Source organism: Sarcophilus harrisii, chromosome 3 (assembly GCF_902635505.1).
Source record: "Sarcophilus harrisii chromosome 3, mSarHar1.11, whole genome shotgun sequence".
Taxonomy (NCBI): domain Eukaryota; kingdom Metazoa; phylum Chordata; class Mammalia; order Dasyuromorphia; family Dasyuridae; genus Sarcophilus; species Sarcophilus harrisii.
In genome coordinates, this window is record NC_045428.1 from 415,637,032 (window position 1) to 415,653,610 (window position 16,579).

General features: G+C 33.4%; 1 protein-coding gene across 2 annotated transcripts in view; it reads left to right on the forward strand.

Moving 5' to 3' along the window:
• The window catches only part of PLA2R1 (phospholipase A2 receptor 1), a 151,723-nt gene that overhangs the window by 54,706 nt on the left and 80,438 nt on the right, over positions 1 to 16,579 (forward strand). For both annotated transcript variants that reach the window (XM_023499238.2, XM_031960589.1), the window contains exons 4-8: positions 4,413 to 4,586; positions 11,536 to 11,649; positions 12,802 to 12,945; positions 14,985 to 15,173; positions 16,072 to 16,229. In XM_023499238.2, coding sequence (XP_023355006.1) covers positions 4,413 to 4,586; positions 11,536 to 11,649; positions 12,802 to 12,945; positions 14,985 to 15,173; positions 16,072 to 16,229 — 779 coding nt within the window. The remainder of the gene's footprint in view (positions 1 to 4,412; positions 4,587 to 11,535; positions 11,650 to 12,801; positions 12,946 to 14,984; positions 15,174 to 16,071; positions 16,230 to 16,579) is intronic.

Sequence of the window (16,579 nt, forward strand, 5' to 3'; positions counted from 1 at the left end):
ATTCACTCTGCATATTATATTACCTAACTTGCAGTAGCAAGTGGTTAAATTTGGTTTTGACTGCCATGCCTTCTAACAACTCTGGGCCTTAATCTCCTCATCAAAAAGTGAGGGGACTGAATTAGATGGCTTGTAAGGACCCTGCCAAGTTTGGCTCAACATTTCTTGAGATACTATATTCAAAAACCAATGCCAAGCACACTGTGCTGGGAATACTGAGACATGTAAGATGTGATCCAGCTGGGGAAAAAGAGTGTGCACATAGAAGATGATGGATTACAGTACAAATCAGTATGTAAGTATGTTTTTAAAATCAGCATATTTCAAAAGCCAGTCAAACCCAACAGAGAGGCTTTTGGGTCATTTTGACAGAGTGATTTGGAAATCTGGAATAAATATCAAGAAGCATGAGAAACAAGAGAAAATTTCCTCCCCAACTAGAGCTGCTAGTAAGGAAGGGTATGGGCCAAGGATGACACTTTTATAAAGTTTTTAAAAATGTATTCCAAACTTGATAATCATCAACAAAAATATTCAAGTATGCAAACAAGAAGAGAAAGCAAATCACTTGTAAAACTATAAATCTCATTATATTCTTCAAATAACATAATTTTTGTTAATTTTTTTATTTTGTTAAAATAATTGTTATTGTCAATAATACAGCAACAAAAATCCATACCCCTGCCTGAACTTTTTCTTTTTCTGAATTTTGCTGTTTTGAATATTATTATTTCACATTGTGATAATTAATGTATATGGTATTTTTCTGATTCTATTATATTTTTTTGCCATTACTACATTTAAATCCTTATATTTCTTAGCCTAGACTTTTGATTTATTTATTTATTTTTTGGTCTATACTTATGTTTTCAGTGCTGTAGGGATTGAGAAAATTTCTTTTACCATTGAAAATAGGTAACTATTCCATAAATTATGGTCTTGGGCAGTTTCCTGGTTTCACTAAAGAATTAAATGACTTGCATAGGGTGACACAATCATGAAATAACAAAGATTGGTAGCATTTGAACCCAAGTTTTCCTGAATACAAACCTGAATGTTTACCTACTAGGCCTGTTGACTTTTTTTCCTTAATTATTCTTCTTATCTGTCATTTCTTTTGGTATAAAAATATTATATGGTGTATAAAAGCAAAGTATATTTTGCCATGCTAAAGAGTTTTATAGTTCTTGTTACCATCATAGATAACATCTTCTAACAAAGCTTTGTAGAACAAAATATATCCAATTATTAAAGAATAAAGAGAAAAATTCAGTCTGTCCTAAAATCAGCATGGTATTGTGAATGTAGCCCTGGATCTGAAGTCAAGAAGGTCTGAATTTCAATCTGACTTCAAACACTATATATTCCTGAGCAAATCATCAAGCTGTCAGTGTTCTAGGCAACATCTAAGTTAGAGACAAATTACAGATCTGCCTTTGTGGATAGAGGTCCTCACACTGATTATTTTGGGCCTAGCTTAAAAACTCAAATCACAGCATTTGGCAGTTAAAAGCCAAATGGATTTGTTATCTTATTTTTCAATGATATAGGAATGAAGGAAGGAAATGAATATTTATTACATGCCAGATCTAGGTTAAGTGACTTGGCCAAGTCACACAACTTTTAAACTAGAAAATGTCTGAGGCTAAATTTGAATTTTAGGTATTCCTGATTCCAAGATGAGTGCTCTACTCTCCATACCCTCTAGATACCTCTACATATAACAAAGAATATGTAACTGCCCATCCACAATGAGACTCTTGCCTTTGTCCTCCCATAAAGTCAGCATAGGCTGTCCTTTCAACATTCTCAGGGATTTTCCTTGATTTCTGTAAACAACTTGAGAATTTTATTGTGACATATGGACATATGCACCTGTTATCTCTTGCTTTTGCAAAATGAGAATAATAATAGCATGAGTCTCTCAGGGTTGTTGTTGTGAAGATAAAATGAGATTACATTTATAAAGTGCTTTACAGACCTCACAATCCTATACAAATAACTAGCTTGCTATTAGTATTGTTAGTAGCCAGAATAAATATGTATTGAATTGAATCTATCCCAGTATATTCATTCATTCATTCAAATGAAGAAACTGAAGTTTGGAGAGATTAAATGATTTGGAAAAAAATCACATGGATGTCAGAACCAGGATTCCAAACCAAGTCCACTACTCCTAATGTAGCATTTACAGATTTGTGAATGTTTTATGGAAACAGATTTATCATGGCAACGCAGTTCAAACAGAAGCTTTCAATGGCTTGTCATCTTATTATTATTATTTCCCATCCCCCAATATGATTCAACTCTTCAGCTCCACTTCATAGCCACTCCCTTGATGCAAACCCTTCTTACCTTGCCTGAATTATATCAAGAGATTTATCTTCCAATATCCATTTTCCCTTCATAACAATCAATACAGCCAGATTAATTTTCTCTAAATATCCTGTAAATATTATTAAATCTTCTACTGAAAAACTTTTAATAGTTCCCTATTTATATATATATATATATATATATATATATATATATATTTTTTTTTTTTTTCCTAGTAGTATGTCAAGGTAATTTTTAGCATTCACTTTTTTAAAAAAAAATTCTGAATTCCAAATTTTCTCTCTCCCTCCTTTCCTCCTTCCCTAAGACAATAAGCAATTTTATATAGGTTATACATGTTCAGTCATACAAAACATATTGCCATATTAGTCATGTTGTGAAATAAGACACAAATAAAAAGGAAAAAAATCATGAAAAGAATGCAGAAAGCAAAAAATAATATGCTTTGATATACATTCAGACTCTAGTTTTTTTTGTGGGGGAGGAATATAGCATTTTTCATCATGAGTCCTTTGGAATTGTTTTGGATCAAAGTATTGCATAGAATAAATAAATCATCCTACAATATTGCTGTTACTGTGTACAATGTTTTCCTGGTTCTGCTTATTTCACTTTGCATCGATTCGTTGGACTCTTTCCTAGATCCTTGTTTTTTACAGCATCAACTCCATTTTTTTCTATATTGTTTGTAAGACCCAAAAAAATTTAACCCCAACTTATTTTCCCATACTTACTCTCTTCTAAGGATGAACTATCCTCACTGTCTTACAATTTCTGTACCATAGTTATTCCTACTTTTCTACTTTTGCTCACATTATTCCCTATTCTTATAATACTCTTTCATTTCTTTTCTGCCTTTCTAAATCTCCTCATTCTTCAGGTTATAGCCTGTATTGTCCTTCTTCCAAGAAGCTTTCCATTACTGCTCTAGTTCTTATTTGGCTCTTTTTCCTCTGAATTTATACTATATTTATTTTGTATAATTTCTAATGAAGGACCAGAATTATATACTACATCTCACTAGTTGTATGCTTATTCTGGCTTGATCAGCATTTTTAGCATTCTAAAATACTTGTAGTGTTATTTCAGAAAGCTATAGCTGTGGGAGTTTCATTGCTGTTTTCCTTGTTCACCTCTGATCGTGATTTAAAAAAAAATAGTATAAATATCATCCCAATTTGATATGGATTCCTTCAAGTTCCATGGGAATGGGAACTTCCAGGCCCTATTTTGTGTGGTTTATTAAGTTTATTTTTAATCATGTTGTGAAATTTTTGGCTAGATCCTTAAAAGCAGATTTTTACACATCTCCCCTTTGGCTGAAGGAGTTGCCTTTCCTAAACTGTCAGGGTTCCAGTTTTAATGGTTGCTTGAAAGCCTTAATTCATTTGGTATAATCTATGCAATATAAAAATAGATTTTTAGCCATTGTAAAATAAGATAAATATGAAGTGATTTATTTGTACTGTAAGGACTTTCTAGATGCCATACAACCAAAGACATTATTGCTAAATACTTAAAAAAAAAAGTTCCAAGCTAGTTACATCACACATGAACCCTTTACATTACTATGTATTAAGAATAAAGATTCAGAGTGGAAGCACTTTACATGAACCCTGCTGTTGATATGAACACATGTCACTTTTTTCTATGAATAAATTGTTTCATAATTAAGGCTTAAAAGAAAGGATCATAACCTCATCATCGAAATGTTCGTTTATATTCTTAGATGAGTCCATTTAATCCAAAGGAGTAATACAGGGACTTGGTCATGAAGAGCTAATTAGGGATAAAGACCATGATGATTTGCATAGTTTGCCTTTCAAGATTGTAATACTATAATCCATTTTACCTAAAGGTATGTTTTTAGAAAAATAAAATTTTAAAAAAGGAACGTCCACAAAAAAGAATAGATACATAACTATTTTATTCAGTCAAAAAAAAAAAAAGAGAATTATTAGGATACCTAGCTAATTGATTAGATATCAATTTTGTCAAGCTATGTGTATGGTATTACTAAATAGAGACCTTAATAGAATAATAGTGAGAGTTTTTCTAATGAACTTTGTTTTTAGCTTCCACAGCAATAAGTTGTGAAGTTTTCTGGGAGAAGGATCCTAGCACGCATATTTGCTACCAATTCAATCTCTTTTCTATCCTGTCTTGGAGTGAGGCCCATTCTTCATGCAAGATGCAAGGAGGTGATTTACTAAGTATAATGGATGATTCAGAAGAAAATTTTATAAGACGTAAGTAGATAAATGGTCCATATTTATGTCCAACAACTAGTATCAGTAATTCTATTCTATTTCATGTAAAGCCATGCCTATAAGACTACTGTGGGGATAAAACAAGGGTTTTTTTGGGTGTGTGTGTGTGTGTGTGTGTGTGTGTTTTTTAATTGGAAGTGATTTTCCTATAATCATAGAGTTCCATGTTACTTATTATTCCAATTGGTTCTCTGGGAAACCATCCTCAGTTTCTTCTCTGAAAATCAAATTGTAAATAGGGTGACCTTGTGTCAAGAAGAGAACTCCCATATGCCCTTGGGTAGCCACAGATGTCCATTTACTAGAGTAAATTTCCATTTACTTATTCAATAGAAACTTACTGAACACCTGCTATGTTCAAAACCTTGTGATAGGCTCTGCAGGGCCCACTAGACAAATGACATGTGGCCCCTGCCATCAAAAATGGCCAGATCTAAGATCTAGCTAAGGAAACATATATACAAAATAAACACCCATAACAAAATGAGATAATATTCAATGTCACAAATAATTTATAATTATGCTAAGTACTACAAGTCATAGTTATATTTATCCAGAATTCTGCTATTCCTTTGAAGTGAACAGTAAATGAAGGTATTCTTCTTTTTCTTCTTTTAACCTTAGGATTGAAGCAATATGACCAAAAAAAAGAAAAGGTGTTATTTTTTGCTTATTATGTTTTGCATGAAACTTGTTCCCTTATAAATCTGTTTTCATAAAAATTTTTAAATCTGTAAAAGTCTTGTATATATGCATTAGCACATCTCTGCTATCTCCCTTCATTGAGTGCTAGGATTTGTAAGGGTGAGGTAAGAATATATTTGTTTATGCACATACACATGAGTATATACAGTTTAGTGCAAATAATATTTCATTTTATCCTTAGAGTGACCCTAAGAAGTTAAGTGCTATTTTTATTCACATTTTATCAGTAAGGAAACTGAGGCAAACAGAATTACAATGGCTTGCCCAGGATCACATATCTAGGAAGTTTCTGAAACTGAATTTGAACTCAAGCCTCCCCAATTCCTGGTTGAATGCTCTGTCCACTGTGCTACCGTGTGCGTGTGTGTGTGTGTGTGTGTGTACATGCAAGTGTTTATAGACACACACACAACTATATATATATATTTAAATAAATCACATGTATTGTGTATATATAAATCTACACACACATATATATCACATACCTATACATATATATTCTATACACACATTTATACACACATATATATCTTTATATAACAAATATAGCCACGAATAAGTATATAGTATATACACATATGTATAGTACTTATGAATTTTTGAATCCTATATGCATACACACATAAATATAAGACCCTATAGATGCATAGCTGTTTGACTAAAAAGAGTATATATATCTATATAATATACATGCACACATATATTACTGTATACATGTATTTATTTGATGCACATATGTATACTTATGTGCTATAAAACATTTATTCATATATGTGCATGTATGCAAATTGTGTGTGTTTAGAACATGAGGCCTATTCTCCAATTTCTTGTTGTTTTAAATATTGCCAATCTGTAATTGTATTTTGAAAGTCATTCAGCTTTTTTCACAAAGGCAGGAGAAAGGAAGTCTGCTCTCACAGATCTGTTCAGTAATGACTGCAATAGAACTATGTAGAAAAGTTTGAATTATACAATTTCCACGATCAATATTTCCTCCTGTGTCAGCTAGAGACCTTACATTTCACCTTGTTTAATATTTTTAATTTTACAGTGACAAAAAAGTGATAGAACACCAGACAACAATGATCATCTCAATTAACTGGGGTAGATTGTGCATAAAGATCTTGGCTTCTGTTAATGCCTAATTGTTGTAGTTTATCAGTAGAAGGACAATTAACTCTTCATTCTGGTTCTAAGCAGCAAAATTATTCTAAACATAGACATTGAAATTTTGTATTATTTTTATTGTAGAAATGTGACATGAAAATATGTAATATTTGGATATTATTTACATTTGCACCTAGCATTTCGTTAATTATTATAAGCTTAGAAAACAGATATTTAAATATTTTAAATTTGAATTGTTTCAAAATACAATTTGACATGTACTCTAACCTTTAACATCCCAAGACCAATTTTTACAAATTTGTCACATATGGAATACTGTGCTAGGTGCTAGAAACAAAAAAGAGCATTTGAAGTAAGTAAATCCGCCAATAAGTATTTGTTAAGTCAGTCAATGAACATTTATTAATATTTCTACTTTGCTGACTTCTGGGAATACAAAGAAGGGAATAATCACAGTCTCTGTCCTAAAGAGGGCTCTTCATTAGACCCTGAGATCCTTGAGAGAAAGGACTATCCTTTGCTTTTTTGTATTTCTAGAACTTAGCACAGTATTTAGCAGGTAGTAGGAATCTTAAGAAATGTTCATTGATTGGCAAATATTCTAATGGGGAAGATCATGTATAAATATATAGATATACATATACATACTGTACATACAGAGAGTCAGAAAAAGATGGAGACAGGGAGAGGGAGACAGAGAAAAAAGACAGAGAAAATGAAGGGAAAATGAAAGAAAGGACAGAAGGAAGGAAGAAAAGGAAGGAAGGAAGAAAGAAAGGAAAAAAGAGAAAGAAAAAGAAAGAAAGAGGAAGAAACAAGAAATAGATGAAAACTAATCAAAAAGAGAAGAAATTAGCAGTTGGAGGAAGACTACCAATGCCTGTAGAAAATAGGATTTGAGCTGAGTCTTGAAAGAAGCCAAGAAAATCAGGAGGTAGAGACAAGGAGAAATAGCATTCCAGAAATGGAAGATGGCCAGTGCAAAAACATTTAGAGATGAAGTGTTGTGTATGAAGAATGGCAAGTAGACTAGAATAGTTGGATCATAAAACAAATACAAGGAAGTAAATAATAAGCCTATGATGTCAAACTGAAAAAGAAAGAGACCCTTGCAGGCTTCAAGAAAACCACAAATTAACATCATCTATGCTTTATTGTATTTTTTGTATTTTTCTTTATTTTGTTAAGCATTTCCCAATTACATTTTAGTCTGGTTCAGGCCTTATTGCAGTCTTTTGTAGGCCCAGTTTAACATCTTTGATGTGAGCAGACTAGAAAAGATGGAGTTAAGTTGTGAAGGGCTTTATATGCCAAGCAGAAAGGTTTAATGTCTAATTTTGGACTCACTGAAGTTTTTTGAATAAAGGAGGGGAGAGGTGATATGTTCAGACTTGGGTTTAGTGAAGATCACTTTGAATAGGTTTTTAGTAAAAATCATCTTTTTTTGGTATAAGGTTAGTTCAGTTTCTTTCCTTATATGGTTTAAAGCTTTCAAATATATACTCTAGGACTTTCCCCTTCATTATCAATATGTCCCTCTTTTTTCTTTCCATTCTCTCACTATGACCCCAGTACCTTTCAGATGCATAGTGTGCTGTTGAAAGTAATGCTGATTAACCAATTTAAGATGGACACAGTGCATTAGTTACATTAGCATGTAATTAAGTAACTTGGCAGGGTACTTCCCATGTGTACACTATTCTGTTTTTATTTAGTGTGTTCAATGTTAGCCCATATCAAGTTTAGGAAATTTCCCTCTTTTATAAAATGAGGCTCAGTTCTCTCCTGTAGTAGTCTTTTGGCATAATTCTATAAATATCACTCACCATCATGTCTCATAGCTAAGATCCCATTCTGCCATCTCACACAGTGGTAATATTTATCATTGGTGTGTTGTCTTTGGGGTTAACCTTCCTGTCAGAGCCATAATTATGGCAGAAGAAAGAAGAATCCTCAGGAGATCTGACCCCAACGATGAAAATGAACCTTGGATTCTGAGAATAAAAGCCTTCAGACTGAATTAGAACATTGTCAGAACTTCTCCGAGGGGAGCTGTCTAAAATCCTAGATAGTTTCTCCCTGTAGTTGCCTCTCATTCTGTGGATCAGTCCCCTCTGTCTCAGTGTCTGTCTTTGTCTTACGTAAGGCACTCTTGCCCTTGATCCATACCCAGCCTACACTTGGTTAATCTCTATGCTACCAGCTTGTGCTGATTTATGCATTGCCTAATTTTAGTCTGTTTTTCTAGAAACAAGTGCTCTTTGCTATCCTTATTTCAAGTGTCATTTGCATCCATCAAAAACTAAAGAAGGGAGAGTCACATTTGAAAATTTTTGTTAATCATTATTATTTTCTCTGAGATGGTGAAAAGCATCACAGATCAACGAAGAATAATATTCCTCAACACTGTTTTAATAGTATGTTGGATTTTTGTCTAAATTAGTTTGCTTCTTCAAATGTCACTTTGAAGTGAATATACAAAGCAACACCGAATGTTCAATTATCAAGTTGAAACAGAGACTTCGCAGTTTGATAAATTAGATATTTGTGGCACCTGTTCTTATCTAAAATGACATTTTTGTATCTTAGAGGAAGCCTTTGGGTGCTTTGTACATTGAATTTTTAGATGTATGATTCTCTCTAAAGAGTCTGTGATAACACAGGATCATAGATGTAGATTTGAAAGGAACCTTAAAATCTAGCTCGACCCCTTCATTCTTCAGATTAAAAAATTGAGGCACAGAGGTTTAATGATTTGCTTGCAATCAGAACAGTTCCAGGCTTCAATCCTAGATCATTTGGGTTCATTCCCTCTGACACTTGGGCAATAGAATCAGTCTGGCCAATAAGAACAAGGATCAGGACCTCTAAGAGTTCATCTAGCAAGAAGGGTGCCTTTGTAGATTCTCTAAATCAGAGAGGCTGGAGGTTACCTCCAGGGAGGAGAGCAGTCAAGGCAGAGAAGAGAAGGCAGGCACTGCAGATCCAGGGACATGACAGGTCCTGTGTCTGAGAGGAATGGAAGTAAGATCCCAGACTAGGGAGAGGAGGGAAGGCTTAGGTGGTAAGTCACATAAGGAATATAAATCAGAGTTCAGGCAAGAGTTCAGAATTTAGCCCTTTTTGGGGTGGCAGGAAATTGGAAACTGAATGGATGCTTATCAATTAGAGAATGACTGAATAAGTTATGTTATGTGAATGTTATAGAATATTATTGTTTTGTAAGAATGACCAGCAGGATGATTTCAGAAAGACTGGGAGAGACTTACATGAACTGATGCTGAGTAAAATGAGCAGAACCAAGAGATCATTATAGATGGCAACATCAATATTATAGGACGATCAACTCTGATGAGTGTGATTTTTTCCAACAATGAGATGATCCAGGCCAGTTCCAAAGATCTTGTGACAAAGAAATCCATCTACACCCAGAGAGAGGTCTTTGGGAACTGAATGTACATCAAAATGTAACATTCTCACTCTTTTTGTGGTTCACTTGTATTTTGTTTTCTTACTCATTTATTTTTTTATCTGATTTTTCTCTTGCAGCAAGAGAATTATATACATATATTTACACATATTAGAGTTAACATATATTTTAACATGTATAACATAATGGATTGCTTGCCATCTAGGGGAGGAGGTGGGGAGAAGGAGGGAAAAATCTGAAACACACAGCTATGCAAGGGTAAATGTTGAAAAATTATCTGTGCATGTGTTTTGAAAATAAAATACTTTTTAAAAAAGTTCAGGATTTAGAGAGAAGGTTGAATATAAATCATGGGACACCAACTACACAAATGAACCTTTGAGATTGAGCCAGAAATCTTTTGAAATAGTATGTATTTGGGTAAGGGAGTATGCTATACCATCATATATGCATATCAGCATCCAAAATCAATCTGAAGTCTTTTATCCTCAGAACCAAAGCATTCAGTAGACAATATCATCCTCCTTAATGCTCAGAACTTCTAAGGACTTTTCTAACTCTCTCTTTCTGTCCTTCTTCCCCTTCCCTTCCTGCCTTTTCTTTTTCAACTTAAGCACTACTTTCTACACAAAGCTTTTCTTGATGCTGTCCTTCCTTCCATTGCTAGTGTCCTCTTTCCCTAGACCACATTGTATTTATTTTTGTATTTATTCAATTGTGAATACATATATATGTATAATATATGTATATATTTACTTAAAATCCATACATCATCTCTCCTTATAAGAGCAAGTGCTATCTCATTTATATCCTTACATCCTGGGGGTCAAGAACAGGGCCTGCCACAGAAATAAGCATTTAGGAAATGTTTGTGGAGGTTCAGACCCTACCTCTGACACATACTAGTTGTGTGACCCTGTACAAACAACTTAACTTCAGGGTCTAGTGTGACTGCTTATGTCCATAAGTTGCAGAGAAATTACTGATTTGTATTGTAAAAGGGAGCTTTTTCATTAAAAATCCCTTATATCATTCATAAGTGAAATACAAAAAGAAAAAAAAGTACATATATATATATACATATATATTTTTAAAAGGTTATGCATTGATGACCCCTTTTGACTCTCTTTTCCTTCTTTCTTCCTTCAACTTTTAAACAACCAAACGCAAAATCGTCCCAGGTGACTGTGGATAACATGAGAGTGAAAGTGTGCTTAGATTAGGTTATTTAACTTTGGATATTATTGGGTCATGGTTTATATGTGTATCAGAGTTAGGGAACAGGATTATGTTTGGAAATTATTGCAACATGTGTTATATAAAACAAAAATTGTAACAAATCATTAATTTTTAAAAGAAAGAAAATGAGAGTGAACTTATTTGTAATCATAGAGCATCTCATGTACTTTTTGTTTTCTATCGTTCCATATACTAGATTGTTACAAAAATTTTAAAGTTCTAGATGATGGGGGAACATACATTTTAACTCAAGTATTGCTCTCATTGAAATAGTAAAAGCCTCCAAGAAGATTATGTAGCTGTGGCTGTGATAATGTGTTACCAGAAAGCTGGTATTTTATATTAGATATAGTTCAAAACACCAGGGCCCATAAGTCCTGAAAAATAAGAAAGGTAATTTTTTTCAAACCTGTGATTCCATTCCAGAACATTTAAGTACTAAAGCCGTTGATGTGTGGATTGGTCTGAATCAACTGGATGCAACTGCTGGTTGGCAGTGGTCAGATGGAACTCCGCTCACCTACCTAAACTGGAGTCCAGGTATTTATTGTAGCTTTTAGCTATACTACAATGTGATCGTGACTCCAAAGGTTTAATAGTCAGTGTTATTTATTATTAAAGTAAGAGATCTGGCTAGCTGCCTGGACAAGTACTTTTCTCTCATCGTTCAAAGCTTTGGGGGCAAAAATTACTTGAATCCTGAGATCTATTTTGGGGTCAGGGAGACAAATATGTGCTGTTTATCTTGGGAATTCATTTTAAGAAGCCATATATTCTTTGTTTCAAAGCTTTTTAGACTTCCAGGGGAGAATACTTATCTACTAAATCTCTTAAGTCTATAAATGCACCACCCAGAAAGGGACTAGCCAGTACAATTAAAGCTGAATTTTTGTTTGTCTGACTTTGTGATCCCATTTGAGATTTTTCTTGGCAAAGTTACTGGAGTGGTCTGCCAGCCATTTCCTAATCCAGTTCATTTTACAGATGAGGAACTAAGGCAAACAGTGAAATGATTTGCCCAGGGTCACACAACTAGTAAGTATTTGATACAGGATCTAAACTCAGCTCTTCCTAACTTCAGGCTCAGCATTCTATTGATTGTACTTCTAGATGCACCAAAGCTAAATTGAACTACAAAGCAAAAAAACATATTGCCTTGTACCAGGCAACAATCAAAAGCCAAGAAGCTAGGCAAATTGCCCAAAATTGAAGAAAAAATTTGGGTCAGAGCCAGAATTGAGGTCAGCTAGTTTTTTTATAGTAACAAATTATAAAATATTTATCTATTCGAGAAACAGAGTCATCCCTTTATTTAGTGTGATACTTGGCAGATCACAACTGTTTTTCTCTTCCAAGTCACTTCTTTTCTAGACACTATAAATGATTCTAACAGGTCATGTAGGATTTTTTAAAGAGTCACTCTAGTCACCATAAGCAACATGATATAGGGGAAACAGCATTGGATGTGATATCAGTTGATATGCCATGTCTACCACTCACTAATATGTGTGTGATCTTGGGGAAGTCACTCAACACATCTGAGTCTTAATTTCTAAACTTATAAAATCAAAGTTTAGACTAGATGATCTCTCAGATCCCTGTTATGTTGAAATTCTAAACAAATGCCAAGAACATGCTTTAGATAAATAATTTTATTTTCTTGGGGGATTTAAAGAGATGTTGTTTTTTCAGATGTAAAATTTGACCCATTTCTTGAACATCACTGTGGAACATTTAATTCTTTGATGACACAGTCCTGGCGAAGTCATGAATGTGAATCAGGGTTGCCTTATGTATGTAAAAAATATTTAAACCGTACTGAACGTAAAATATTTGGTAAGTATCTTTATTATGTTAATTAGTCTTATAAATTGTTTAATACCCCTCTCAACATAATTAAATACCTTCATCCATCTGTTGATAATACATAATTCACACTTTGCTAATGTTAATTTACATTTATCCAATAAAAATATAAATCCAAACAATTTCCACTATTTCAAAGGAATCTTGAATTCCACATATATGTTCAGGATATTACTTTTTAAAAATCAACAACAAATACCCAAGACAAGATAACTTTAGCATGTCAAACATTTCCCCTTCTCAGTTTTTTCTCATTGGAATTCTCATTCTTTGAGCACTAGAACACACAACATCTATTTCTCATCTAAATCTAGTACTAAATTTCATTCAGGATCCCTTTGGAAATTGATTAAATCACAAGCAAGTTTTACACAACTCTATACTTAAGTGATTTTCTGCTGTATTCCACGCATCGCTGATAAGCCCAATGGAGAAAAAATCTACAACTTTTGGTAACAAGTCTTTAGTCCAATTAATTTTCTTTTTAAGAGCTAGCTCCTCATTTATGATGGGCATTAGAAATCTGCATTTAGTCAAAAGGGTGAAGAAATCATAGAATTTAAACTTAAATCCTAGAATTTAACTCATAAAATCATATACAAAATTCTGTTTGGTATACAAAACCTTTCATAACCTACTCCTCTCTTACCTTCCCAGTTTTTTTCACATCAACATGTTCTTTTCTCAATTCATATTCTATAAACAAAACACTCTCTAAGCTCAGGGTATTATCTCTAGCTGTCTCCTGTGTCTGGAATGCTCTCTCTCTTCATTTCTGCCTACTGGCTTCCCTAACTTACTACAAGTCCCAACTAAAATCTTATTTTCTAAAGGAAGCCTTTCCCAATTCCTGTTAATTCTAGTGTCTTCTCTCTGTTTTTCACTTCCTGTTTATTCTGAATATAGATTGTTTGTGCATATGTGTTTGCTTATTGTCTTCTCCATTAGATTGTGAACTCCTTAAGGGCAGGGGCCATCTTTTGCCCTTCTTTGTGTCTCCAGCACTTAACACAGTACCTCTCTCATATTAGGTTGCTGATAGATAATGCTGATAGACTGATTCATCATAGCTAGGAGAAACTCAGTGTTTCACATTATAATCTAGATTGTCAGTTGTAAGAGTTTTCTCTTATTGAAGAAGTAAATATAATATTTTCATTTTTATTTTCCAAGTTCTTACACAATTTAGACAAGAGTAATGAGTCGATTTGTCATCTCTATAGAGAGATTCTTCCAATGTTTCAATAATTTGCTAACATTCACATAGAATTCTCTCTTGTTTTCTTCTTTGTTTTCTTCCTTCCCTCCTTTTTATAAAATGGGCATTAAATCCCTAAATTATTGTTAGTCAACATTCAACAAACATTTATCAAACACAACTGTGTGCACAGCTGGCATTTTAAAATGCCTAATGTTTGCTGTAGGTACTGGCAGATCTAAAAATCTTTGATAAGATATGGTTGCCAACTTCATGAAGCTTAGGAGGGGCATAAAACACAAACTTGGACAACTATAGCACACGAGATTGTGGCACAAAACAAAGAGTTCTCTGAGATCAGAGATAGGTCCCTTGTACTATGTACTAAACCAGGTAGCTGTGACAAAAGAGAACCTGGGATTTCACTTGTATAGAGAACTCTATGGTGAGGGAAATCCTACTCAATTCAGATTAATAGCCTCTCTGCAATTTATAGTCTTAGATAATTCCCAGAACCCTGAGAAATCAAGTGATTTGTCAGCACATAGCCAGTATATACCAGAAATGAGACTCTGAACCTGGCTAGGGCTTCTGGATCCCCAAGACCGGTTGTTTATCTGAATTCTTTTTTGCTTTTGGCATTTTATTGTTCTGTCATCATCTGATATCAAAGGTTTTTAGTTTTCAGAAAATTATCACATGAAAAAATAAAAATAAAAAAGACAATATCACTGTTCATTTTAAAAGATAATAATATCACTATTTTTGATTATGAATTTTTTTTTCTTTCATATCTTTAAAATGAAAAAAGATACTTGGAAATATTACCCTACCCACTGTGAGCCAGGCTGGAATCCTTATAATCACAATTGTTACCAACTTCACAAAGAAAGAAAACCCTGGAAGACTGCCCTGCATTCTTGTCAGTCCAGTAACAGTGAACTAATCAACTTAGCTTCATTAGCAGAGGTGGAGTTTTTCATAACACTTCTTAGAGATGGTGAGTCTTTAAAGTTGGTTGGTTGCTTTTTTTTTTCTCATTGCTGCTAAACTATATACCCAGAATATAACAGAAAATATATTTTATTAGTGGAATAGAAAATAAATCCATGTATTTTAAAATTGATCTTGATATACTTCAGATATTATTTTCAGAATATATTTAGTAATAGAAAGTCACAGCATTTTCATAAAATTTATGTTCAGAAGAAAAATGTAAGACACTCACATATTTTAGGCAGATAAAGTGATAGACACAATGATAATTTTTAAAATATGACACTGAGTGTGGCATTCTGTGTTATTTTACGACTTAAATTTTAAAGAATCAAACACTGAAACAAAAAATTTACAAACAGTAAAACAACACCAAACTTTTAATTTACTAATACTAAGTATACACTCCAAGCAGTAAATCTTAATGTTTATTAAGTTGAAGTTAAATGATACTGATGATGATGATAATGAGATAATGATGATTGAATGTGATGATGATGATGGACTTCTTCCTGACTGTAGAGATGTTGCTCATCTTAATCAATCTAGTTTCTCTTGTTCTTCTTTCATAAGTTTTCTTTACATGACACTTTCTTCCTTTGTTTAAGTTTGAGGAAGTTAACACAAATCTCTTAGGAGGTGATTTCCTTTAAACTTTGTAGTGACTCCGGCTCATATGCTGTTTCAAATGTGCAGATTTCCAGATATTTTTTTAAGCTTGTTATATCTTACCACAGATTAGTACACAGGAAGTTGTTGTTTTCTAAGCTTTTTGAAAAGAGTTAAGCTAGTTCACATGGATAATTTATAATCAAAAAGAAACTTTATTAAATAGTCAAAGTAGTGATCTCCTTTTCCAGATAATACAGATCTAAACAACAATCTCTTATAATCTCTTACAGAAAATGTATCTGAAACGTGGATTGGAATGAGTAGCCAAAGCATCCCAGTTTTCTTTGAATGGTCCAATGGCTCATCAGTCACTTTTACTAACTGGCACACCCAAGAGCCCAATATTTTTCTCAACAGCAGCCAATTCTGTGTTTCAGCTCAGCAATCTGTAAGTTTCCCCCCTCATCACTAGGATGGTTAAGGTTAAGTTGGTTCCCTGGGATACTGTTACTTTTAGGGTGATAGGGATTCTATGAACTCTTTTATTATTTTGACAACAGCATATTACAAAGAGAATATGATTTTTAGAGATTATTTAGTCTAACCAGAACCTGAGGCTCACAAAGTTTAAGTGACTGACCTTGGTCCTACTGTAAGAGACATTAAAGTAAGGTATCTAATGATGAATCATGACATGACTCTATGAACTCTGTATGTCAGGATTCCTGAGATCCATGACTGCCATTGATAGCCAACTGTAAAATTGGGATAAAATTTTTATAGACAGTTTCTCAGATA